This window comes from Copadichromis virginalis, linkage group LG7 (assembly GCF_057382275.1).
Source record: "Copadichromis virginalis isolate Kocher_CV1m ecotype Utaka linkage group LG7, C_Virginalis_male_GT1.1, whole genome shotgun sequence".
Lineage (NCBI taxonomy): Eukaryota > Metazoa > Chordata > Actinopteri > Cichliformes > Cichlidae > Copadichromis > Copadichromis virginalis.
This window is the reverse complement of record NC_140624.1, coordinates 28,366,101-28,393,651: the sequence shown is the minus strand read 5'-3', so window position 1 is coordinate 28,393,651 and position 27,551 is coordinate 28,366,101. Positions and strand designations below refer to the sequence as shown.

The 27,551-nt window shown below is 37.1% G+C and overlaps 2 protein-coding genes across 3 annotated transcripts in view; both read left to right on the top strand.

Annotated features, from left to right (window-relative positions):
• Positions 1 to 27,551, top strand: part of cadps2 (Ca++-dependent secretion activator 2) — a 194,142-nt gene that overhangs the window by 52,874 nt on the left and 113,717 nt on the right. For both annotated transcript variants that reach the window (XM_085462837.1, XM_085462838.1), the window contains exons 9-12: positions 1,828 to 1,894; positions 2,591 to 2,699; positions 3,170 to 3,370; positions 26,872 to 27,008. In XM_085462837.1, the coding sequence (XP_085318963.1) occupies positions 1,828 to 1,894; positions 2,591 to 2,699; positions 3,170 to 3,370; positions 26,872 to 27,008 (514 nt within the window). The remainder of the gene's footprint in view (positions 1 to 1,827; positions 1,895 to 2,590; positions 2,700 to 3,169; positions 3,371 to 26,871; positions 27,009 to 27,551) is intronic.
• On the top strand, positions 17,285 to 17,948 carry LOC146705222 (uncharacterized). The gene has a single exon (XM_085462839.1). The coding sequence runs from the start codon at positions 17,285 to 17,287 to the stop codon at positions 17,915 to 17,917; it is 633 nt and encodes a 210-aa protein (XP_085318965.1). The 3' UTR covers positions 17,918 to 17,948.

The following is a 27,551-nucleotide window of genomic DNA, read 5'->3' as shown; positions in this document are numbered from 1 at the left end:
CAAGTGGCTGGCGAACAGTGCCACATGTTAACCTGGAGTCATGCAGAATGGCCCAGATTCTCCATCCAGACACACCACAGCCTTGACTGGAGGCCTTTTCTTTAAGGGCAGGCATCAGGGCTGAAGAAAGAGGTCTCGCCATGGATTGATTTTCCTCACTTGCACTTGCCTGTATCCCACGCTTTAGGAGGCCCAGGAGCAGCCATTGATTGAGAGGCCATGCTGGTTATTCTTCCATTTTGAGCTGCTGCTGTTGTCATGGCCTCTTTCAGCTCAAAACTCATTACTTTAGTTTCACTTTAGATAAAAAATAATTGTTACTAATAATTTGGTGTCATATTGGGATATGAGACACAATAAAAATAATATCAAAATAATGATTTGGTACAAAGAGGCTCACAAAAGCTTGTAAATATTTTAAATGTAAATGTAGTTTTTGTTCTTTTATGTTTTGTTCTTCTTGGGGTGGGTTGCATTAAAACAGTATACTAACCTTTTATCTGAAGCAGGAGGCAAATGAATATTTCAAGCAAAACGTTGAAAACAATTTCTCCTGAAGTTATGCATTTCTATACTTGGTTTTTTGTCATTTGTACCTACAAGCTTCAAGAACAGTAATAGTAACCAGTTTTTCCTTCATTTATTGGTGAATTGTAAGACGACACTGCCCACACCCAAGGCAGCAGTCCAAAATCCAAAGAGTGATTGACTTTAAAGGTTAGGCGTTTATCAAAATTAATGCATTTGACATTCGAATTTATTAAACTACAAGAAAAGAAAATAAGTATGCTCTTTTATTTTAGAAAATACAAAAACTCCTGTGGAGCTCCACAAATCCATTTCACATTTGACAAAACAGTCTTTCCTCAGGACCCCTTTAGTGGCTCTTCTGGATCTTTCAATGGTATTGCATGATCTTTATCAGCTGCTGGAAATCTTCAAAAGCTTTTTAACTCTTCAGTGTGAGACTTGGGTTGCTGTTTGAATTAGAGATGACAAACTATATGTCAAATATTTTGAAAGTGCATCCTGTAGGCCAGTAGCAGCCCTCGGTAACATTTTGTACATGATAGATGGACTGGTTCCTATATAGCGCTTTTCTACTCTGAGCACTAAAAGCACTTGTGTGGTGTGTGTGGGCATGAAAAAGAAAGAAAGAGTAAACCATAACACTCTGTGAAGTAGGACTTCTCAAAATGTTACTGAAATTGTTGGTGAGCACAAAACCCGATGAACCGAATTCTACAGACCATTTAAAGAACAAGAGTAATAAGAGTTTCTAATACTTATAAGGAAAAAAGTAATTTTGCTTGTTTTTGTGATTTAGAGGACCACATACATTTTTAAAAATCCACTGCAACCACAGTTCATCAGGCAAAATGCCTCAGAGTATTTTCTTATTCTCAAGAATATCTTTATTTAATTTGAGCAGAGTCTGTGAGTCAGTTTAAGAGATAAGTGGCTTAAGTTTTATGCAAATTTCTCACCTTGGAAAAAATATTTTCTACATGATTTAATAGTAAAACTGACAAATTGGGTTAAATAGTTTAAAATGGATGTAAATCCATTTTAGGCAGGACTATTACATATGATTAATTTATTTGTAACTATTCCAACTGCTTTAAGTACCCATCAGAATAACTAATCTAGTCTCATTTTAGCCAGCTTATTTAGCTAGCTAAAATGAGACGTATATAAATGGGTAAAATGAGTGAGTCATCTGTTAAATTAGTGTGTGAAACACAGTATCGTACATGCGGTTCACTTCAGGAAAAAATGTTTTTTAAAAAAGCAATCAGTAACTCACTGTCTTTCTTTGTGCTTCAGATACCTGTACGCTATGGGGCAGAGGGTCTGGAAACGCTGGAAAAAAAGATATTTTGTTCTTGTCCAGGTATGAAACTGGTGAGACGCTGCTCAGATGAATTTGTAAGCTGTGACTGATATGGACAGAGGTGTAATACAGCAGCAGCAAAGTGTTGACATTTGAAGGATCTGATTCAGGCAGCGTTTTGGTAGGACGCAGCAGTCACATATGAAAGCTTCGGCCTTCATAGGAAACCGGTTGTCTCAATTCCTTTGACACTTTTTTTTTTCAACTTAAGCTGACATTAACTTTCTGAGCATTAGAGGCACATGGGGCAGATTCTTGCAAATCTACCCCATGCTTTTGTGACAGCCAACCCCCACGAGCTTGTAACGTCCTCAGATACTGTTTCTCTGCACCTGGAATCAAATGTTTAACGGCTGTTCATATTTAATGACGACTGGTAGTAAGACACTGTGTAGCCAAAGTGGACACAATGACATTGCCCACTGATTTGTGAAGACTTGAGTTTGCTTTTACCGTCTTTCTGAAATCAGATGTGACAGTCAGAATATGTCATAATCTTAACAAGTTCACATGATTCATATTTAACAGTCATTGCGTAGCCCTAACACTAAATTTTACATTTTTTTAGCACATTTTGTGGGACAGCAAAGAAAATGAACCTGGAGAACTTTCATGTCTATGGACTGTGTGTGGGTGTGTGTGCATGCATGTGTGTCTGTTTTTGGTTGCTCATGAATTTGTGTCGCTGTCCTGCAGGTTAGTCAGTACACATTTGCAATGTGCAGCTATAGAGAGAAGAAGGCTGAGCCTCAGGAGCTGATGCAGCTGGAGGGCTACACAGTGGACTCCTGTGAGCCTCGGCCAGGTAGACATGAAAAAGAAATGTTAAAAACAATAGCACGATAGATTTTGATCATCTTGAAACTGATTGTGTACAAAGAATAAAGTTATTGGAGCCAATAAAATAATTAAAACAACTCTAATTTATGGAATTATACTAATCTCCCCAAAACACTGTCAAAAAAGCTGTTTAAATGTTACGTTTAAATGCAATTTTTATAATTTTTGTTGTGTTATCTGTTTCTCTGCTAAATTTTGTTCATAACCACGTTCTCTATTTTGAAGATTACATTACAGACTTTTCAATATCTCACTTTTGAGAAAAGTAGGGAGCACAGATTTACTACAGTTTAAAAAGAAATTAATTATAAATCATCAAGAAATGATTTCATGGAATATGATGAATATGATGAAATTGTCACAAAGTAAGATTTGGATGTGCTTATTTTTCATTATTCTGCCCTTTAACATTCACTTCTTTTATCTCCTCTTTAGGTCTGCAAGGTGGTCGGGTTTTTTTTAACGTGTTGAAGGAAGGCGATTTGGTGATGTTTGCTTGTGATGATGAGCAGGAACGGGTGCTGTGGGTCCAGGCCATGTACCGAGCGACTGGACAGTCCTACAAACCGATCCTCCACCCCAAAAACAAAACCCCAAACTGCAGAGGAGGAAACCAAAAACTGACATCCCCCATCAGTAAGTTCAGCTTCTCACTCGATCTGTTTTGATTATCTGAATGTCATTGAAGAAATGAAAAGTGGCAAACTACAGAAAGTGTTCGAATAGCTTTTAAAATCAAACAGTGTTTATTGGGAAAGGAACCACAACTGTAAAACACAGAGTTCAGGTGCATAGTTACATATTCTGTTGAATGCTTCTGCCTGCAATCTTTATTTATCTATAGAGACTTGGCAGAACCTGAGTGATTGTAAGTTGTTGTTTTCTAAGTTTTAGTGTCTTTATTATTGTGGTTGCTCTTAAATGGAAACCATTAGAAAACCTTTAGTTTTCGTTTATTTTAGTGAAATTAAAACTGTAAATAGAACCATTTGTATAAAAGCAGGTCAGTTACAAATCTTTCTCTTGAGAGATAAATCCAAATTTACTTGATGATTTTTGTCGCATTCCCATAATTTACTTCCTAACAGTGAAACAGGTTGGTGGGAATGTACTTTTTTTTTTTTTTATGTACCAGGTCCGACTCAAGAAAAGTTTAAGGTATAAGTGTTGTTGTAATAATAATAATAATGATAATGATAATGATAATAATAATAATAATGATGATGATGATGATGATGATGATGATGATGATGACGACGACAACAACAACTTCTGTTTAAAAGCGCCTTTCAAGACACCCACGGACACTTAACAATAAAATAAAACACAGCAAAACAATGACAAAATGAATAATAATAATAACAATACAAAGATTGTTATTATTATTGTTGTTGTTATTATATTAGAGTCACATTAAGAAAAAATAGATTATTGATCATTTTGAGAATAAAGTCAAAATTTTCATATTAAAATTGAAAATTTATTTTGAGAAAACATTTGTATTTGCATCTCCAGAAAAAAGTCAAAATGTGGAGATCACCACGGTTGCTATACCCTGTCAATTAATTAAAGCCTACTTCAGAAAATGTTTTAGTAGCAATAAAGGAAATGATTTCTCTTTTAGCACATAAACGATGCGGTGTATGTATAAGGGCATTGAAAGGATGGTTTGAGTAAGCTGCATCTGGTGAGATGGAAAAACACAGAAACAAGGAAGAGTTTGTGTTTTTCAAAATGAAGTGGCTGGTGTTAAGGTTCAAAATATTGGGGATGGAGACAAGAGAAAAACCACAATAACAACACTGGTCCGGTCGGGTTGAGTCAAACGATGATTTAATGATCACACACGTGGGAGATGGACACTGATGCAGACAGCCTCAAATCTCAAAGTGGTGGAGCATTGCTCAAACTCTTATAGCCTCTGGTTCTCCCATCTTATCATAAAAGCCTAAACATTCACATTCTTTCTCTCACACGGCGCCTAAGCTACGACCTTGGCTCCCTGTTTATCTGCTCGTGCTGAGATGGGGCAGAAAACTCCAGCATGTTCTATTCTCTTCTAATCAGACAAATAAGGCGATGACTTTCTGCGAACAGTATTCCTTATAACTCAACAGTATAATGCATCATAAACAATATCATTCATTCACAATAAATCAGCAGTCTAATGCAATGCAAATCAGTTTAAATACTGCAATAATTATCACCTTCTTCTAATTCAGGAGAATAATGCCAACTTAAACTACATAATAATTCACAATCATTATTTCGGGGTCTAACATGGCATAAAATAATATCATAATTTTACACTGGTAAAGGACAAATGCAAGGTTATCAATAGTTACACCCTCATGCAGCAAAGAGATTGTGTGTTGTGTCAGACCGCTGATCAATTTGTTTTACTAAGTCATCTACACGAGGCGTTTTGTAGAGGTTACAGCAGTTGAGGCAGTTTGTTCTGAAACCGTAACTGTAATCTGCTCATAATTGGATGTGCGGATTACAGATTACAGTCGAAAATACAATTACAACTTTTTTCTCAAAATAGTATTTTAACTTTATTCTCAAAATTATCAATAATATTTTTTCTTAATGTGGCCCTAGTACACCTTCATACAAGTCAGAATACTGACAAATTAACAGTTTGACATGCACAACGTTACCATCATGTATCCTGAGATTACCATTATATAGCATTTCAGTGTTTTAGCACCAGCACTGCTGTAGAAACCTCACAGCAGCATTGTGTTTGTTGGTTCAGTCATACAATACAATACAATATAATACAATTGGATTATGCAATTATTTCCTTGATAGCTCATAGTATTACATTAGCACAGCCTTATCCTGGGGTTGTTTTGGTACTCTGTAGTCAGCCTAATGGAAAACAGTTTGATGGAAGAGAAACAGCACCTTTTTAGCATCAGGTTATGTTAAAATAAATAAAACTCTGTTGAAGCCTGCAGACCAAATCTGAAGAGTTTGATATCACTGTATGTTTTTCTAATTTTTGGTCCTGACAGTCTTTAATTTAAAGTAATTCTTTCCTTTTTTTTCTCATCCACTGCCATCCTTTTACCATAACACGTTTTTATTGCGATGTTGCTCCCTTCTTTCCACTGTACACAGTGTGAAGAGTTTTTCATTACAGAACACCAATCAGACAGCAGGTTCCAAGATGGTGTTTTTTGTTTGGAGAGGGTTTCATGTTCACATGCTGATTGGTTCTGTATCACACAGTCACACAGCAAGAGTCGGATCGAAACAGCTTAACAGCATTGTAGGTCACACTACTGTGAGAGAGGAAAAACAAACACAACATATGGTAAAGATGGAAGGAAGAGAGTATGAAGACAAAATTAAATGGTGACACTTTTTTCTTTAATACATCACATACTGTTCATCCATTTTCTTGCCGTGTTCTCATCTTCTTGAAATGACTTCCTCCTTTTTTCTTAACAGCACACAGTAATAAATGTAGCCTATTTTCAAGTCTGGAGGCCAGTTTGAATTAGAGACTCACTTTGCACCCTTGAAAAACTTACTTTTACAATAATTGATTACATAGCCATGGGGGATAGATTTCATCACATCAGATATCTTTCTGAAAGTACTGGTACTAAGTTGGAGGATAAAATTCACCAACTGTTATCATCTTTAATGCCTTTTACCAACATATTGCAGAGCAGCTACTCCTGCACAGGTTGATTATCTTGTTAATCATTTACCTTCTTCACTACATATGCCTTGCATGACTATAAAGAGAGCCTCAAATCAGAAGTACTTAACTCCCTGGTATAACTGTCAAACTCAGTAATGGAGTCTCACTAATTTAGAAGATCATAATTTAGAGAAATAGTTTGCTGCTTTAATTAAAAAAAAAAAAAGCCTTACTTAAAGCTAGAATATCCTAAAATTCATCACTGATTGAAGAAAATAAGAGCAACAGGTTTCTCTTCAGTGCAGTAGCCAGGCTGACACAAAGTCAGAGCACTGTTGAGCCAAACATTAATACAATGGTATTAATGGTTGGCTTGCTATTAATAGTTAACAATTAACGAGTAATGACTTCATGAATTTCTTTACAAATAAAATTTTAACGATTAGAGGAAAGAATCACTGATAATGATATCATAGATGTAGCATTATCTACGGCTACTTTCGGTACTTTCAGTACTTTCACTGATATTCATTTAGTCCTTTTCACCAATTAATCTTTTTAAATTAACTTCAGTAATTACTTCCTCCAAACCATCAAAGTGTCTTTTAGACCCCATTCCTATCCGGTTGTTCAGTCTGACGTCACTAGCCGTGTCTGGGTCTAAACTCCGCTGCAGGTCCATATATCAAACGATCACTATGGCATTACTGAGAGTTGAAAAACTGTCTAAAGTCTTTCATCTTTAATAAAATGATCAGCGTTCTGCTCTACCAGGTGTAACAATTGAGTTTAACATCCAGGCATCCATGAAAATGGAATTTATGACATTTAACGGAGTTAGAAGTTAGCAGGGAGTTAGCTCGCTAGCTTCTATCTAAATACAATATAGCATGTCCTGACTGCGGGGTTTTGGAAACAAATTAAAACGTACAGCTCTGTTATCACTTCCAACATAAATGAAAACAGAAAACTAAACAGCAGTGACGTTTGTAGGGTTACTGAAGTTGGGCTAGCTGGTACATAATGATGTGCTACGTGACCGCTAGCGACACAGCTATGTTAGTATAATATAAACAAGCTAACTTTTTTTCCACTCGATAAAAGTTAATGTGAGTGTTCTCGTGGTCAGGAACAAATGTAATCGCATGGCAGGATGCTGTAAAAGGACCAAACTTCAGCCAGGAGAACAACTGAGATAATCCATCCACAATACGAGGTTAGTCATTCATATACTGCTGCATGGGCTGTGCTGTAGTTACATCCTAAGGTTTTAAAAACTGAGCTTAAATAAATGATTAGCGGTAATAAAAGCCGAGGGAGGTCAACAGTGATTACTGACTGTTTTAGGAGCTTTTTGAGATCAAATAGAAGAAAATACATAACATTAAACATGTTAACAACACAAAAGCCATATTAAACGCAGACTACTTTAGGCCCGGAAGTTTCGTCGTGTCATCACTGAACAACTGGATAAGACTGCTCAAAGAAGTTTTACCATTAATTAATGCTTCAATCTTAAATATGATCAACTTACCGCTAATAATTGGCTAAATACAACAGGCCTTTGAGCTGGCAGTAGTTAAACCATTAAAAAAAGCCATCTCTTGACTCAGCAGTCTTATCTCTAACCTTCCTTTTATCTAAAAAAATCTTGAAAGAGTAGTTGTGAAACAGCTAACTCATCATCTGCTGAGAAATAGTTTATTCATAAGATAAGATAACCTTTATTAGTCCCACTCGTGGGAAATTTGTGTCACAGCAGAAAGTGGACAGTGGAAAGTTACAGTAGCAAAAACTAAGAAAAACACTGGAATAGGACAGTATAATAAGAATAACATACTATATACAATAGAATAAAATACAACGTTGTCAGAAAAAGAGAATTGCACTCATCAACAAGGATGACAGCTTAGCCACCATTCTCCGGTCTCTTACCACCTCCACTGGGTCCAGAGAGCATCCTAGAACAGAGCTGGCCCTTCGGATCAGCTTGTTCAGTCTCTTCCTGTCCCCAGCAGAGATGCTGCCACCCCAGCAGACCACACCATAAAAGATGGCTGAGGCCACCACAGAGTCATAGAAGGTCTTCAGGAGTGGGCCCTTCACCCCAAAAGACCTGAGACTCTGTCCTGTCCAGTCCAGTTTATCGTTCACATAAACACCAAGGTACCTGTAGCTGTCCACAGCCTCAGTGTCCATACCTTGAATGTTCAGTGGTTGCACTGGAGGATGTTTGTGCCTGCAGAAGTCTACCACCAGCTCCTTGGTTTTACTAGTGTTGATTTGGAGGTAGTTCTGCTGGCACCAGTCTTGGGTCAGTTAAGGGTACTCCCTGTCATCCCCATCAGTGATCATCAGGCCGACTATTGCGGAGTCATCAGAGAATTTCTGAAGAAAGCACTGGGTGGAGTTGTGGGAGAAGTCTGCAGTGTAGATGGTGAAGAGGAACGGAGCCAGAACAGTTCCCTGTGGGGCCACCGTACTGCAGAAGACCCTGTCTGACACACAGCCCTGAGTTCTCATGTACTTTGGTCAGTCAGTCCTGCTTGTCCTCAGTCCAGCGTTCGATACTGTCAACCATAATATTCTATTAGAACAATTAGAGCACACTGTGTAGGTATTACAGCTACTGCACTGCAGTGGTTTGTATCATATCTATCTAAGAGACTCCAATTTGTTCATGTAAATGGAGAGTCTTCTTCACACACTGAGGTTAGTGATGGAGTTCCACAGGGTTCAGTGCTAGGACCAAAGCTGTTTACATTATACATGCTTTCCTTAGGCAGTGTCCTCAGAAGACATCAGCATACATTTTCACTGCTATGCAGACGACACCCAACATTATCTATCCACGAAACCAGATAACACACACCAATAAGTTAAACTGCAGGAATTTCTTAAAGACATAAAGAGCTGGATGACCTCAAATTCTGTGCTTTTAAATTCAGATAATTGTAATTGTCCCTAAAAACGTCTTGTGGTCAAAAAACTTAATGAACCACTTGTCTTTTTCTGTATTTCCCTCATTGTTCTATTTATATTTTTTGTCCTGTATTTATTTATTTTTCATCTTTTGTATAATTTTTCATTTGGACGTTTCTGTTTTACTCTTCCTTGACTGGACCTACAAACATTATTTTTTTTAAACCTGTATATAGAAGACATGTCTACATTTTCAACTCCTCCCATGCCAGGTACTGTGAAATGAAGCTGATTATAGCTGTATTTATGTAATGTGGTGTGACTGCGGTCCATTCTCGCCACAACTCGTTAGTGTTTAATGGAATAGATTGAAACGTCAATCGCGAGAGGTGCTGACACAGTGTTTGCAAAAGGAAATGGAAGGTTTCCCTGAAATAGCTCTTAACTGGGTGCAAAGTGTTGCTGTGTGTGTGAGCATGTTTGTGCGTAATGGGCTTGAGAGGAAGTCATTCTCACTTTAATAACAATCATAGCTGTTAACCTGCATCTTCATTTCCAGTCGCCCTGCAGGTGTGCTTTTGATAAAAATCAATGTGGGGGTTACATTTCACTAATGACTGCATGTGAAATGGGTTATTACCATTAATAAAGTCCCACTTGTTCTGTCTTGACTCCATGGAAATAGCTGCAATTTTTTTTTTTAAACATGAGCGAGATGGTTTTGTTTTCTATTTGAAGGTTAATAACTCAGAGGTGAGACAATGAGAGCAGAGTCACAGTATCTTTTCTTTGTCTTTAGAACAGACAGCAGCATCAGATTTTATTGACTGGCGTGTCAGCTCTAATAATGAAGCTGTTTACACATGGAAGCCATGTCAGAGGCTCACACATATCAGCCTACTCACAGTTACTGTCCTGCTCCGTGAATCCACACTTTCTGTTTTCAGGGATAAACTGGTCATTTTATGTACCAGCTGATGCCCAACAGTTTTCTCACACTTAATGGTTTTCTGTGTAAAACCTTTAGATATTTGTGAATTCAGTCAGCAGTCTTTCATTGTTGCTTGTTCAGACTGGTTGAGACTGTTGTTGTATATATAATAGATGACTGTAGCCATTGTTATCTGTTGATTTAAAAAAAAAAAAAACACTGTTGTGGAACATCAGTCTGAGCGTTTCTGCTATTGCCATTTAAAACCATAGATCTGACTCAGGAACATACATAATAATAATAATGTGGCTGTGGCTCAGGCTGGGGTAGCACAGGTTGTCTACTAATTGGGGAATTGTTGGTTCAATCCCTGAGTACTCCAGTCAGCAGGATTCTTGAGCAAGATACTGAACCCTGAGTTGCCCCAAGGATGAAATGTTCGTCAGAGTGTGAATGTTAGATATAAAAACAAATACTTGGGTAAATGAGACATGACGCTTTGAATTGCTGCAAAACCATTATATAAGAGCAAGTCTATTTACGATTTACGAGATTAACTTCATGTTATAATAAGGGTTATTGAGCAGGGGTTGTCGAGCTTTTGATGATCCTTTTCCAATGACTATGTATGTGAGCTGTAAGTTGTTATGTAGTTGGGTCACTATGCCATAATCACTGAATTTCATTAGAATTCAATGGCTTCTTTAAAGTTGTCTGCATTTGTAAATGGTGACTAGAACTTGGAACATGAAGCCTTGGAGTGGATCTGTTATCTGCTAACCAAATATTCTGACTACAGTGAGAGCCCTAAATACTTCCAGTGCTAAGTAAACCCACTAGCTAATGGGTTACCAGACTTATCAGCAGTTAGACTTTCTGGAGAAGCCACACAAATGATACTAAGTATCATTTTCCCCAGAGAAATATAATGTATTTATATATTAATTGGTTTTATAGTGCTTTTCTTGTCTTACTGACCCCTCAAAGGACTTTGGACCACATGTCACGTTGTAACTGTTCATTTATATGGTATTTTAATCTGTAGGCTCTGAGCACTTTAACAACTGCACATCCATCAGCAATTTGGAATCTCCAAAAGGGATAACATGCATATCTTTGGGCTGTGAGAGAAACCTGGAGCAGGCAGAGAAAACTTACACAGGAACCAGGAACAATGTTGCTGTGAAGTGACAGTGTTAGCACTTCACTATCACTATTGTCCATGTATTACCTATGCAAACATAGTACTTAAAAAAAGCAAAATTGCCATTGTGCTGACTGTAAAATTAAAAAGGCTACAGTGTGTATATATATAGTGGGGGAAATCCCCCCTGCAGATTTTGCAAGTTTGCTCACTTACGAAGGAATGAACAGTAACTGATTTTTCTGGTAGTTTAATGAAGGGAGAATATCAGTGAAAGTAGATTTGCATGTCAGTGAATGAAATAACTATTTGATTCTCAAGCAAAACAAGGGTTCCTAGGTTTTGGTCCCAGTGTCTTGAGTCTATTCTGGGTTATTAGGTGTGATTCATTCTTTGTTTTCGTTATCATGTTTGCCCTGTGTTCTCTGTGCTTTGTGTCGTTATCGTTTCTGTCCGGGTTTGTTGCTGTTGCATGTTAGTAGTTGTTTGTCTGCTGTGCTGGTATATACAGGGAGTGCAGAATAATTAGGCAAATGAGTATTTTGTCCACATCATCCTCTTCATGCATGTTGTCTTACTCCAAGCTGTATAGGCTCAAAAGCCTACTACCAATTAAGCATATTAGGTGATGTGCATCTCTGTAATGAGAAGGGGTGTGGTCTAATGACATCAACACCCTATATCAGGTGTGCATAATTATTAGGCAACGTCCTTTCCTTTGGCAAAATGGGTCAAAAGAAGGACTTGACAGGCTCAGAAAAGTCAAAAATAGTGAGATATCTTGCAGAGGGATGCAGCAGTCTCAAAATTGCAAAGCTTCTGAAGCGTGATCATCGAACAATCAAGCGTTTCATTCAAAATAGTCAACAGGGTCGCAAGAAGCGTGTGGAAAAACCAAGGTGCAAAATAACTGCCCATGAACTGAGAAAAGTCAAGCGTGCAGCTGCCAAGATGCCACTTGCCACCAGTTTGGCCATATTTCAGAGCTGCAACATCACTGGAGTGCCCAAAAGCACAAGGTGTGCAATACTCAGAGACATGGCCAAGGTAAGAAAGGCTGAAAGACGACCACCACTGAACAAGACACACAAGCTGAAACGTCAAGACTGGGCCAAGAAATATCTCAAGACTGATTTTTCTAAGGTTTTATGGACTGATGAAATGAGAGTGAGTCTTGATGGGCCAGATGGATGGGCCCGTGGCTGGATTGGTAAAGGGCAGAGAGCTCCAGTCCGACTCAGACGCCAGCAAGGTGGAGGTGGAGTACTGGTTTGGGCTGGTATCATCAAAGATGAGCTTGTGGGGCCTTTTTGGGTTGAGGATGGAGTCAAGCTCAACTCCCAGTCCTACTGCCAGTTTCTGGAAGACACCTTCTTCAAGCAGTGGTACAGGAAGAAGTCTGCATCCTTCAAGAAAAACATGATTTTCATGCAGGACAATGCTCCATCACACGCGTCCAAGTACTCCACAGCGTGGCTGGCAAGAAAGGGTATAAAAGAAGAAAAACTAATGACATGGCCTACTTGTTCACCTGATCTGATGTTATATTGAGATGAGATGTTATATTGGTTTCACTGGTAAAAATAAATAATTGAAATGGGTATATATTTGTTTTTTGTTAAGTTGCCTAATAATTATGCACAGTAATAGTCACCTGCACACACAGATATTCCCCTAAAATAGCTAAAAGTAAAAACAAACTAAAAACTACTTCCAAAAACATTCAGCTTTGATATTAATGAGTCTTTTGGGTTCATTGAGAACATGGTTGTTGTTCAATAATAAAATTATTCCTCAAAAATACAACTTGCCTAATAATTCTGCACTCCCTGTAGTTACAGTCCTGTTGTCTTCCCATTCTGTATTCCTTTGTGTCCCAGTTTCATCTGCTTTTGTCCTTTTATCTTCCCATGTTCCCCGGCCTAGTGATCATGTTCTCCATTATCTTGAGTTACCCTTATTCCCCATTCTGGTGACTGTCTCTGTGTCTGCCAGTCAATGTCTCCATGTTTGTTTACTACTTTCAATACCATTAATATTTATATAGACTCTTTTTCTCCAATTGATCCTTCTGAGTTAACGGTCAACATATCTTTTAGACCAGCAGGTTGGGAAGTCCAGGCCTCAAAAATTCTTATTTCACTCAACTTTCATCTAATGTTTTTTTTTTCTAGATTTTTGGATGATATTCTTTCTCTCTTTATCAAAATGAATCTACCATAAAAATGAGAAACAATATAGATATGTTAAAATGATCTTTTCTTTGCAAGACACTGGAGTTACAATTTCCACTTCTAAATACCTGGGACACTGTACAATATGTAATTAAAAAGAGAATACATGGGTTTTGCAGATCTCATAAACACATTTTATTCACAATAGAACATAGAAATATAACAAATATTTAAATTGAGACGTTTTACTATTTTTAGTATAAACTAGTACCTCGTTTTAAGGGCAGCTCCACAGCAGGGATAGGTGCAAGAAGAGGCTGGAAAAGTATATAGTACAGAAAACAAAAACAACTGGAGGAAGGTTAATTGGCAGACAACCAGTTTATTCTGGTAAAGTAAAGATGGGGCAAAGGTTCAGCAATTTCACAATAATGTTCCCTTTAACATAAAATTGCAAATAATCCTGTTATCTGTAGTACGTAATATCCTCTAAAGACTCGTGCGAAATCTCTGTGCCAAAGAGATGAGACCAAAAACAAAAGGATACCAATGTTTTTATAGGCTTGTAATGCAGTCTTAATCACTTTGTTTTAGAAATGTTAACTCTCTAAAGCCTAACATGTTGCCAGACATGACACCAGACAGATGTTTTGCAACTTTCATTTTCAGGATCTCTTCTGTGAATGTCCAGTGCTGTAAAACTTATAATTTCAACTGCCAAAGCAAATTAAATCTTTTTAAACAACAGATATTTCTCCTGAATTCCTTCTGAAAAATTTGAACACCACAGTTGATGTCCTGGTTCATCTCCTGAACCATTTGCTCAATTGAAAGAATTTCACTGGTTCCTGAAAGCGGTGGCTCTGTGCTTTTCAGTGATATTAGGGTCATTACGGTAATCCTCGCCACATCCAAATCTCGGCAAATAACACAGAAAACAACACAGCAAACCTATAACCTTGATTTAATTCATTTAATTTAATTAAATTTTAATTAACCTTTAGTTAAAAACAAGAACAAGAAACAATTCCATAACCTTAAAAAATAGCTTTAAGGATATACAGTAGTACCGTACAAAACAGTACTTACACTCAGAAACACCATGGAATTCAGAAGTTTTTGCTTTTCTCTTAATTTGGAAAATATCTTTTACTGTGTGAGGAATTGTCTAAAAAGTGGAGCTTTAGTGGAGCTTTTATTGTGCATTTCCTTTTACCATATTTTTTTTTTTTTTAAATTGTTTAGATGTGGGTGTTTGCTGTGTTGTTTGCTGAGATTTGGATGTGGCCCCTGTCCTGGGATTACTGTAATGATCCTAATATCATCTTTATATTTAGCAATGAGAAAACCTATTTTTCAAGACATATGTTAGCTCTTTGTGGGGTCAATTAAGCTGCTAATGTTCTCACCTCCGAACTTTATTGAAAGGACAACCAAGTCTGAAAGAAATTTGAGTTAACATGATTTCAATGATTGAATGAAATGGACCAAGAACAAAGTCCAAATCAGTGGAAACCATCGGAGGCTGTGACTTTTGGACTCTTGAATTCCACTTTTCTCACACAGACATCGACTTTTTTTGTTAATATGTTAAGACAGATCTCACAGAATGGCTCCTGAAGAGATGTTTCCACCTGTCATCTGTGTTTTTGAAAGAAGCTGGTGGTTGGTTTGAAATCAAGGATGATCCTGAGGGGAATGTCCAATTATGTTACGCTCTTGGGGTTCAGCATCCCTCTTAAATGCAGAAGAAGAGCTCTGAAAGTTTGTGTGTGCTCCTTTTTATTTTTTGACAGAGTTTAGTTTGTCTCTTTAAGCTCTACACAGTGTGAAGCTGCAATCAGCCAGACCAAGGCTGATGGACTTGTCTGTCTGTGTCTTCGTCTCTGTTTGTTCTGTCATCAGCAGAGCTGCTCTGCTCCGACAGGGAGGTCATGTCAAATCTTTCAACCATGTGCACCTGAAACTGAAACACTTTGTCCTTATCCTCTTTGTCTGCGTCAATAACCTGCCATCAGGGGCCACTGCCTCTTTTCAGAGCAGGTTGTCACATAGATGTGACTGTTGCTGTGATGATGGCAATGAAACGCAGACTAGATGGGTATAGAGAGGTTGGACAGAGATGAATACACATGAAGAGAAGATACAGATGAGCATGTGTTACATTTTAGTTGCGCACCTGAGATGGGTGGTGTTTTGGCAAACAATCGAAAATAATCTAGCAAACATAATCTTTCTTTTTCTTTCTTTTTAATTGGTGCTTTCTTGTTGAAACCTATTGCCTGTATTGACTGGAATGAAGTGAGCTGGGCCAAAAGACTAGTTGGAAAGGTCTAATTAAGCATGGCGGTAGCATATTATAGTGCATGTAATTTTAAGTACAGCTTAATTTCATGGTAATTCCCAGACATTTCTTTTCCCCTTATGTTACATCACAAGTACGCTGTACTTCTCATGGCATGAGCCTTATGGAGTAACTTAAGCTTTCTAACTTCCATATATTTTACAGGGAAGGGCGCAAATTGTACTGTAAGTAATTTTAAGTTCAGTGTAATTAGATAGTAAGTAAAGACTGCTTAAGTAATTTGGTGCATAATGGACGCTTCACTATGAAACTCTCTTGTTATGTTAAATATAAAAATGATAGTGTAATACGAGCTTTTCTTCCTTTCTTATTACAAACTATACATTCATCCATACAAACTTTGCAAGCTCATCTGATCCTATAATAATGGAGACAAAATTTGTTATTTTCATTAACCATTAATTAAAAACAATAACATGAAACAATTCCATAACTCTGGAAAAAATGGCTTTAAGGATACAGCACTGTACAAAACAGTACTTACACTCAGAAACACCGTGGAATTCAGAAGTTTCTGTTTTCCTCTCAATTTGGAAAATGCTTTTTCCTTTGAACAAGTGTCCAAAAACATGAGACTGACTGCATATTTCGCAGTCATCCCAAATAACAGGGTAGCACACCAAAGCCTTCTCCTTTTTGAGTGATGTCCACCTGTACAGACAATCAGACAATTGAAGATCATGTTTTCAGCAGTCTTGAATACACTTTTTCCCTTTAGCATTAAAATCATAAATGAACTACTTGTCCTATGACAGCTGGCAGAAGATCCACCCTCCCTGTGACCTTTGCACTTGAATTACTTGACTAAGGATCTTGGAAAGAAAAGCGTCTGGATTTCTTTAAGTTGCTTGAAAATGTTACCTCTCATCCGAGAAGCTTCTTCAGTTCTGAACTGAATTGAATTCCGAATTGCCTTAATTTTTCGTAGCATAGGTTCAACAAGGTGCTGGAAACATTCCTCTCAGATGTTTTTCACCATACTGACATGATAGCATTACAAAGTTTCTGCAGACTTGTCATCTGAGGAGATTCACTCCTGTGGACACGGACGCTGTCCAAGACTGATGACACTGGGGTCTTCCAGGATTAGCAGACCCCCAAAATACTCTGCACATACTAATCTTTGAGAGCGTGTGTGGGAAACCGTCCAGAAGTGGTGGCTCGTCATTTGCGACCTCTCGAAAACTCATAAGTTGATGTTTTTGAACCGTAGCGGTGAGTGAGAGGAAGGACGCTAGCATCAACTAGCTAGCCGGTCGTCACGGCAAAGCTACAAGAGCGTCTCTCAGCATGGGCCCGAAAACATTTCTGTCAGCCGAGGAAGGAGACGATATTAAGAAGTCGCTGCAGTTTATGACAGAGGAGATTTCTACTGTCAAACTGCAGCAGAAAGCCATCCTGGACCTGGTCGAGGAAGTTAAGGCTCTCCGCATCCAGAACGCCGAGAAGGATCGGCGGCTGGCGTACCTGGAGAACAGAGTGGCGGATTTGGAGCAGTACACCCGGATGAACGATGTTATCATCACGGGGCTTCGCATCAAACCCCGGTCATACGCCCGGGCGGTCGCCACTGACAATGTAGGAGGGCCAGGAGAGGAAGATGTCAACTCCACGGAGCATCAAGTGGTTACCTTTCTACGGTCCAAAGGTGTGGAAGTGGATTATAACAACATTGAGGCTTGCCACCCTCTACCCCGAAAAAATGACAGTGACAAACCAGCCATCATTGTGAGATTTGCAAACAGAAAACAGAAAACAGCACTGTTAAAACAAGGAAAGAAACTGAAAGGATCCGATGTCTTCATGAACGAACATCTGATAAAAAGAAATGCGGACATTGCCAGGAAAGCACGTTACTTGAAGAAACAGGGAAAAATTCAAAATACATGGACCACCAACTGCAAAGTATTCATTAAACTCAATGGAACACCGGAACAAGCCAAAGTGTTGGTCATCAGAAATATGGAAGAGCTGGACAAATACTGAGGTCAACTTACTCTGGAGGTATGAATACACATGTGACGTGGCACACAACACAACACATGGCACAGTCCAAAAGAACTTCATCTGCATCCGGCAACAATATCAACATAACTCATTGGAATTCTCTTTATGATAATCTGGAACTGAGAACATTTCGATACACAGACCATAATGTTCTAGACTTAGAAAAGGATATAGACCCGGAAAATAATTTCTTCTACAACATTAGCAGTAACTGCTGCTACTTCACTGATGAACAGTTTAAGCACACCATCAACACGGAAAATAAATTATCAATAATCCATTTTAATAGCAGAAGTCTGTATGCCAACTTCAACAATATAAAGGAATATCTAAATGAGTTGACAAATCCATTTGGAATTATTGCCATTTCTGAAACATGGATCAATGCGGAGAAAGGAATGGACTTTGGACTGGAGGGATATGAAGTGAATTTTGTAAATAGAAGGATCAAGAGTGGAGGGGGAGTAGCTGTGTATGTGGATAAAAACCTAAACTACAAGGTGGTAGAAAGTATGACAACTGTAATTGATAATTTACTAGAATGTATAACAATTGAAATTTATAAGGAAAAAGAAAAAAATGTAATAATTAGCTGTATATATAGAACACCTGGCTCTAGTATTCAAGTATTTAATGACTTCATAGAGGAAATATTCTCTAAAACAAATCAAAAAGTTATGTTTATCTGTGGTGATTTTAATATTGACCTGTTGAATCCAAAAAAGCATAAAATGACCGACGAATTCCTAAACACTATGTACAGTTTGAGTTTACATCCTAAAATAACCAGGCCTAGCAGAATTACACCACATTGTGCCACCTTACTTGACAATATTTTCACTAACAATATGGAAAACAACATTGTGAGCGGAATATTAATTAATGACATCAGTGATCACCTACCAGTTTTTGCAGTTTATGACACTAATTATAAGAAAAATCAGCATGAAGAACAACTGAGATACAGACGTGTAAGGACAGAAGAAACTATGACTGCATTTAAGAACGATCTATTAAATCAGGACTGGGACAATGTGTACAAAGAAGCTGATATTGATATTGCATATGGCATATTTTTAAGAATATTCATGGAGTTGTACGATAAAAACTGTCCAACAATAAAATACAACAGAAAGCACAAATATTCAGATAGACCATGGCTCACTAAGGGTTTACAAAATACATGTAAAAAGAAAAATACACTCTATAGGGAATACCTAAAACAAAGAACAAAAGATGCTGAAAATAAATATAAAAAATACAAAAATAAGTTGACCAATATTATACGTGTATGTAGAAAGGAGTATTATAGTAAAATATTGAACAACAATAAACATAATATGAAAGGAATATGGGATGTTTTAAACGGTATCATTAAAAATAATTCTGGACAACAAAGTTATCCACAATACTTTATCGATAATGGCAATATTATGGAAAACACTGCTGATAAGGTCAACAGCTTTAATCATTATTTTGTAAATATTGGACCAAAACTGGCAGAACAAATTCCTGAGTCACTGCCATCAGTAGAATGTAGTGAAAACCTGATTGATAGGAACCCTAACTCAATGTTCCTCACATCAGTGGAGGAAAAAGAAATAATTGACATTGTACACATGTGTAAATATAAAACATCTACTGATTGTAATGATATTGACATGAAAATCGTCAAGAAGGTCATTGAAGGAATTGTAGGACCTCTAACATATATTTGCAACTTATCATTTCAGACGGGAAAAGTGCCAAACAAAATGAAAATAGCTAAAGTTGTGCCGCTGTATAAAACCGGGGATAGACGCCACTTCACAAATTACAGGCCTGTTTCTTTACTACCACAATTCTCCAAAATCCTAGAAAACCTGTTTAATAAACGATTAGACAAATTCTTAGATAAATATAAATTACTCTCTGACAGTCAATATGGATTCAGATCAAAAAGATCAACATCTCTGGCATTAATCGAATCAATTGAGGAGATTACGAATGCTATAGATCAGAAACAGTATGCAGCTGGAGTATTTCTGGATCTCAAGAAAGCATTCGACACAATCAATCATGACATATTAATTAATAAACTGGAACGGTATGGGATTAGGGGGGTTGTACTGCAATGGGTGAAAAATTATTTAAGTGACCGGAAACAATTTGTGAAGCTGGGTGTCCATTCCTCATCATGCTTGGACATTGCTTTTGGTGTTCCACAAGGCTCTGTACTGGGTCCAAAATTATTTATTATTTATATAAATGATATTTGTAAGGCATCTGATATATTAAAATTAGTATTATTTGCAGATGACACAAATATTTTTTGTTCTGGGGGGAATCTAAAGGAGCTGCTGGATACAATTACTTCAGAAATGTGCAAAATTAAAAAATGGTTTAACAGGAACAAACTATCGCTAAATCTAAGTAAAACTAAAATTATCTTATTTGGGAATTCCCTTAGAAATGCACAAGTGCAGATTCATGTAGATGGTGTGGAAATTGAAAGAGTACTTGAACATAAGTTTCTTGGTGTGATTATAGATGATAAATTAAAGTGGAAGTCTCATATAAATCATATACATAACAAAATTTCAAGAAGTGTCTCAATCTTGAGTAAAGTAAAACACATTCTGGACCACAAATCACTCCACATTCTCTATTGTTCCCTGATTGCACCGTATTTGAATTACTGTGCAGAGGTTTGGGGCAATACTTACAAATGTTCGCTATCATCAATCTTTATATTACAAAAAAGGGCCATAAGGATAATCCATAAAACTGGTTACAGAGATCATACAAATCCACTATTCTTAAAATCAAAAATTCTAAAATTCACAGATCTGGTTCATTTTCTCACAGCACAAATTATATATAAAGCAATAAATAACCTGCTTCCTGACAATATTCTAAAAATGTTTTCTAAAAGGGAACGGGGATACAATTTGAGGGGGGAATTAAATTTAAAACATCCTCGTATCCGTACAACATTAAAAAGTTTTTGCATCTCTGTGTGTGGAGTGAAGCTGTGGAACAGACTAAGTAAAGATATGAAGCAATGTCCAAGCATGGCGCAGTTTAAAAAGCGGTTTAAGGATATGGTTATTACAGGGTACAGGGAAAAGGTAGAGATTTGATAGGGTGTTCTTGTCTAATATTTAAATGTGTGTGCGCATGCACGGGTTTGTTGGTATGGCTATATATATATATATATATATATATATAATTGTAGGTTGTGTATCCTTGAGGTGTTAATGGGGTTATTGAAAATGTGTATATGTGCGTATGTGTGTATATACGTATGTATGGATAGATAGAAACATATATGTGTATATATTTAAAAAAAAAAAAAAAATTTACACATAACATATAATGTAATTGCAAGGAGGTATTTCTGTAGTCTATTGATACTAGATAGTGGAAAAGGGGTGGGATTAAATAAGCTTATGCTTCTTCCTGCTCCTTTTTGAACATGGACGTTATTTGGAGTTGTGTTTGCTCGTTTTCCTTTTGTTTGCTTTGTTCATTTGTCTCTTTTAATTCTATTTTTTTTTATACTTTTTCAACATGTTCAAAATAAAGATTCAATCAATCAATCAATCTGCATATCCATCTTGAAAATACCCCATTTCACCACATCCCAAGCGAACCAGTTTGAGATGATTAAAGGTTTGAGATTTGGCACCACCTTCTCCTGTTAGCAACTTCCACTCCAGCAAGATATTTTCATACATAGAATACCTGAGTGTTATGCAAGCTAAAGTCCCTTGGTAATTCCGTCACCATGTGTCTCCTTTCCTGTAAGATAGCCATAATTTCAAAATACTCGTTATGCTATATTTTAAGTACTGGGTAAGTAAATTTAATTACTGGCTAATTCTTTGGTGATTTCAGGAAAAACAACCATAACGTCTCCATCTCTTGCCAGTAAAGAGAAGCCAACAACAGATGTGTGAAAGCTCAATTTTAACTTTTTTTCTTTTTATTTAAAAAAGGATATTTAAAGCTTGCATGCTGTCATAAACACTTGAACAACTTTGATGCATACAGTGTGACTATTTATCCTGAATGATCATCACATCTTAAAGATCTCATCGTCGAAGTAGATTAAATAAAAGTTTGTTTTTTTATTGATTATGAATTCTGTTGCTGGAGTCTGAATTTGGTCCTTTTTGTTCCATGATTTCTAACATTTTAAAATATTTTTCATACTTAAATGTTTCAGATCATCAGTATTGAATAACAGACAAACATAATCTGCGGATTTAAAAAATGTAAATAAATAATGATTTAATGTTTTAAAGGAATTTATTAAAGTGGACCTTAAACACTACATATATTATTCATGAAATAAATCTAAAACAACTGCTGTAGATTTAAGACTGTCTGCGACTTGGTTTAAGCCATACGTGTTTACATTTTTTAGAACGTTAGAAGGTGTTGAGCACCATCTCGTGCCTGTAGAGAACAGGCACGAGATGGTGCCAACCAAGATTGCTGCTAAGAGTTTGTTGCTTAGAGTAGTTTGTTAGTTAACTAGTGACAGAATTGATCATTTAGTGTAAACAAGGAAACTAAAACCAAAAAGCAGTGTAAGGGGTTGCTTTTGTACTGCCCCCTGCTGCAGCGGTTTTTATTTTTAAAAAGGCAAAGATACACTGCCCACTTTCATTCTGTCTCTTTAGCAGTAAGTGGTTTGTATGTTGTGTGTTAGTGTTGGGATTTCATTGTGCTTTGGTAAAAAAAGATATATTTTGTGATGTGATGCACATGTAGTAACCTGTTATTTTATGTATTGGTTGGATGTGCTGGCACAAGATGGCCCTCAACTGTTATAAATGCTTCAACTTAAACACTTATTTCTTAAATCCAGCTTCACAGACAGTGTTTACCTTTATGTTCTTTTAGAGTAGGGCTCCATGCTGTAATTAGTATTAGAGATTTAAAATATTCTAGTGTTTTGTGTAGATCTAATATTTGGCAGTAGTCTATTCCGGAGTCTGGGACCTGCAACAGAGAGATGTAGCAGGTCCTTTCACAGCGAGATTTAGGTTTCGACCTTGGAATAAATAACATTAGTTTGCATTGTTTGCATGCACTGATAGAAGCTCAGATAGGTAAGAAGGGGCTCGTCTTACCTATCTGTTTAAAAACAAAACGTAAAATGTTAATTTGGTTCCTGTAACTAATAGGAAGCCAGTGTAAAGAGGCCAACACTGGGTTATATGCTCCCTCCATTTTGTACTAGTCAACAGACAAGCAGTTGCATTTTTGGACCAACTGGAGACGATAAATAGAGGACTGGTCGAAACCAAAGTATGCTGTAGACTCGCCCACTGATATATTCACATTTATAAGGCTGTTCTTGGTTTTCTTGCATGTAATTTATAGACTTCGTCAAAAAAGGTATTGTGTTAGATCCCAAGAGTTCTGTCTCAGAGGTTTGTGCTGAATTTAGAAAAAGACCATTCAAATTTGCAGCTCCTTCCTCTTGTAATCAGCTGCAGAGTAAACAAAAATGTATCGAACTTAATAAATCTAAGGCAATTTTAAATGTCTTGAATGCAGTTAATTCAGGCTGCTAATGTTTTGCCTGAATATTATTATTTGTTTCAATTAGTTTTAAGAAGGTATTCATTCTTTATTGACACTGAAGTTTAAAAATGTTGGTTGCTTCTTTGCTTTGTTTGGTTTGTTTTTTTACTTTCTGCCTGTACTTAACTGGTGTATGGATTTGTGTGTCTGTTTTATTCATTTATGAAACTTATAAACAATGGCTGTGCGTGTTTAGTTTAGGTTGCATGTAGCTACTAATACTAGTCATAGTTTGGTGTCCCCAACAGAAACCAGTCCTAAGAATAATCAATTGAATCTGTGCCTTTGACTGACCATTTTTTGTGCAATTGTGTGTCATGTTCAGCAAAACCAGAAAATTATGCTCATGTAGTCACACTAATGAGAAACTTCCAGAGCAGAAAAACCTGTAGATAGCCGAGAAAAATGCATGAAGATCGATCCATATTTTCTGCTCATTCACACACACACACAGACGCACACACACGCGCACACACACAACCTGAACATAATAGCTGAAAGTTGGACTTGACAGAAATCAACATCACTCCTCCGGCCATCTGTCTCCCAATCAATATTACCCCTCCTTTTCCCTCCTCTTATTATCAGTACTAATCTATATCTCTTTGTCTCGCTTTCTTTAGAGTCCTATCTCCTTCACTCCCTGTCTTTTCTCTAAATTACATTGAGGACAGTACACTGTTATGGAGGTAACAAATTTAAAATGACCTACATCGGAATTAGAGAGAAAGCAGGCCATCACACCCGAAGGGCAGTCGCTGACAGAAAAGTGGAAGAATGAAAAGAAAAGATGGAAAAAGAAAGCAGAGGAGCGTTGATTGGAAGTTGATTGTGGAGATTTCACTTCTCCTGTTTTTTTGTTTTTCGCTTTTCTCTTTTGGACAAAGGCAACAAGAAAATGAGGAGGAGATGAAAAGCACAAATGCCTGAGAGTCCTCATGGGCTTCTCTGCATCCACACAAAAAACAAAATGACAGTGATAATAAAAGTGATCACTAAAGCTTGTCTTGGGCATGAGCCACAGGCGTGGAAACAGCGCCAGTATTCTCAGTGAGCTGTGGTCTTTTGTGGGGCCATGTGTCACGGTCAGAAGCTTCCCATCCTGAAATGTACTCCCACAATAAAGGCAGAGTGGAGAGTGTTAGGCTTTTCATTTGGCAGGGCCATTATCAGAAAGGCCTGAAAGGACTGGAAATGACCCAGGTTTGCTCAGGCTGGGACACCCTGCGCCTCTTCGGCTTCTTTTATTTTTTTTTTCATTTTCTGTTGATTCTTTCATCACTGACCCCAAAGCCTCATTATCGCCTGCAGCTTCAGGCAGTGCACATCCAAAGTGAACTGTCAGGGCTGCTGCATAAAAATGACTTCATTACTAGCTATTCCAGAATGTACTCATATGAAAATCTTGTAATGTTTTTTTTCTCTGTTATCATTAATAAAACTCAGGAACACACCCAAGTTAATGAAATAATCAGTTTAAATAATATGTATTGTGCGCATTTTTTTAAAATACATTTTTTAGTTTTATAGCTGGACTTTGTCCCACATTTGTTGCACTTTGTTTTGACACAGTCACATACACACCTGCCACCCCACAATACTCATAAGAAGAAATAAAAACTGCAATTTGCTTGATTTTTCCCATATTGTGCATCTTTACATTATGCAGTCACTTTTCTTTTGCAGTACACACATTAGGACTTTAGCATGTCTGATACCAAGACCTGAGACAAGACATGAATAGATCCATGGTATTGTATCAAACTTTCCATATTTTTAGTAAAAAAAAAAAAAAAAAAAAATATATATATATATATATAATTTTTTTTTTCCTATTAATCACCCCTTTAAAACCCCTTTTTTCTAATATTTTCTTCTGTTTAACATGTTTCTCATGTATGACTGTGTTTGGAAACTGCAGTATTCATTTAACCTTAGTAATTCCACAAAGTGCTTCTCATTGTCTGTCTTGTCCATCCATCGTATGTCTATGGCAACAGCACTGCCAATGATGGGATAAAAGGATGAATCAGTGATTTGTCTTGTGCATACTGACCTGTTATTAGTTTGACCTGTAATCAAACTAATAACACTGTAATTTGTAGCAATCCCCTTTACCACCTGAGCTGTAGCTTTTTAAATATTTACATATTATTATAAAAGTGACTGACACGTTTTTATTTATAGTGGATTGCTCTCATTGGCATGTTCTTATTGCCATGGTTTAAGTATTTTCCAGCACTTACCGATGGTCATTAACACGGGTAAATGACTGAAATTATATGACTGTGGATACAAGTGGTTGAATTGAGCAGCAACTGTGCTCAGACTTGGAGAAGGGATGAGGAACTCAGACATGTGGTGGGAAGCTTTTAAGTCAAGACATGAGGTGGTTCGGCTCTTCCTGGGGCCTCTACTTCAATGTTTTTAGGATGGGCTCATTTCTAAACTCTGGGAAGAAACCCTCAGAATGGACCGGAGAGATTTTAGTATATCCAGCCTGAAAACACCTTGGGACTGGGACTCTGCAGATGTCCCAGTCTTTCTGTCTCCTGTAAACTCAAACATACAGATGTAACGGTACCAAACCTTGACCCAGTGATTTTGCAAACTCCATTTTCTCAATCATATGACTTGACCCAGTGATGACACAAGATTGAACATGATTGAGCATGATTGCACAAACTCATTGCTATTGATGTTATTTCAGTTTCTGGCCTACTGGCTTATATACAATTAAGATCAAAGACTTGACTGAACACATACACTATTGTCAGAAGTTGAAGTCTCTTGTCATTGCCTCCTCAAAGTTTCTTAAGTCAGTCTCATTTGTCCCATCAGCTGTTGAGCAACTCACATTTTGTCATCAGTAAAACATGGCACATTGCACAATGTTTGAATGTAGACATGAAGCCTGATCTGCTGTTTTAATAACTGATTTATTGCTATTTTCCTGTCTGTGTTTTTTTTCTACCCTACTTTCAAGTGTTTAATGATCACCTCATGTTTCCTGAGTCAGTTGTTAAATGGCTCTTTGTGGGTAGTGTTGGGACATCTACTTTAATTATTCTAACTAATCTTTAGAGAAATATCCCATAGATTTATATTCAGGATTGCAACATCTCTCATATCTTTATCACTAATTGTTTCAATTGTTGTTGAGTTTCAGACCAAAGAGCATGTTTCCCTAACCTCATCCAGACTCCGCTGCTCTGAAAAAAAAAACACCATAGTAGCATAGTATGGATTTTACAGTTCACATCTAGTTATCGAGTTCAATTTTTTTTAACTCTTGGCAAGGTTGTGCACATCTAATTGTCGTTCCTTCATCCACCTCTGTATTTTCTTTTCAGGTCTTGATCCATCTCAGCGTCAGGCAGTGGAAAAGTTGATCTCAGCGTCTCCGTGTCAGTTCGACCACGCTGCCCTGTTCACCATTTTACAGAAACACACACTCCAGCATCGAATGAACGACTCCTTCTCCTGCCTGGTATGTGAACAAGAACCTTTTCATCATTCGTCTTCATTGACTATCCACAATACTGCTCATTCATCACACAAACTTTCTTCTATCATCTATACCAAAATACGTAAGCTGCTTAAAATCCTCATGAAACAGAGCAGTTAAAGAAGAACCTGCAGTGAGCTTGTAATGGTATTGCTAAAACAAGTTGTTTAATTAAAGTTTATGAATCACCAAAAAAATAACCAACAAGTACTTTAATACGTAGATAATATTTGTGTACATACAGTACATTTTACCTTCAGGGTTCTCAGTCTATAATGATGGCTTGACTGTGCAACCAAAACAATAAGAGGATTGTTTTTGGTTTCTGGTACTGCCAGTAAATTTGCCGGGTAGCAGAAAAAAGTGGACGCTACAAAACAGAAAGGTTCCCACTAATGAAGTGTGAGAATAATAGAAAGACAAAAGTAAAACAACACACTGATGCAAAGAGCTCCAAATGTTGTTGATGTTTTTAAAAAGGCATTCAGTTGGAATCATTTCTAAAAAAAAAAAAACAACAACTAG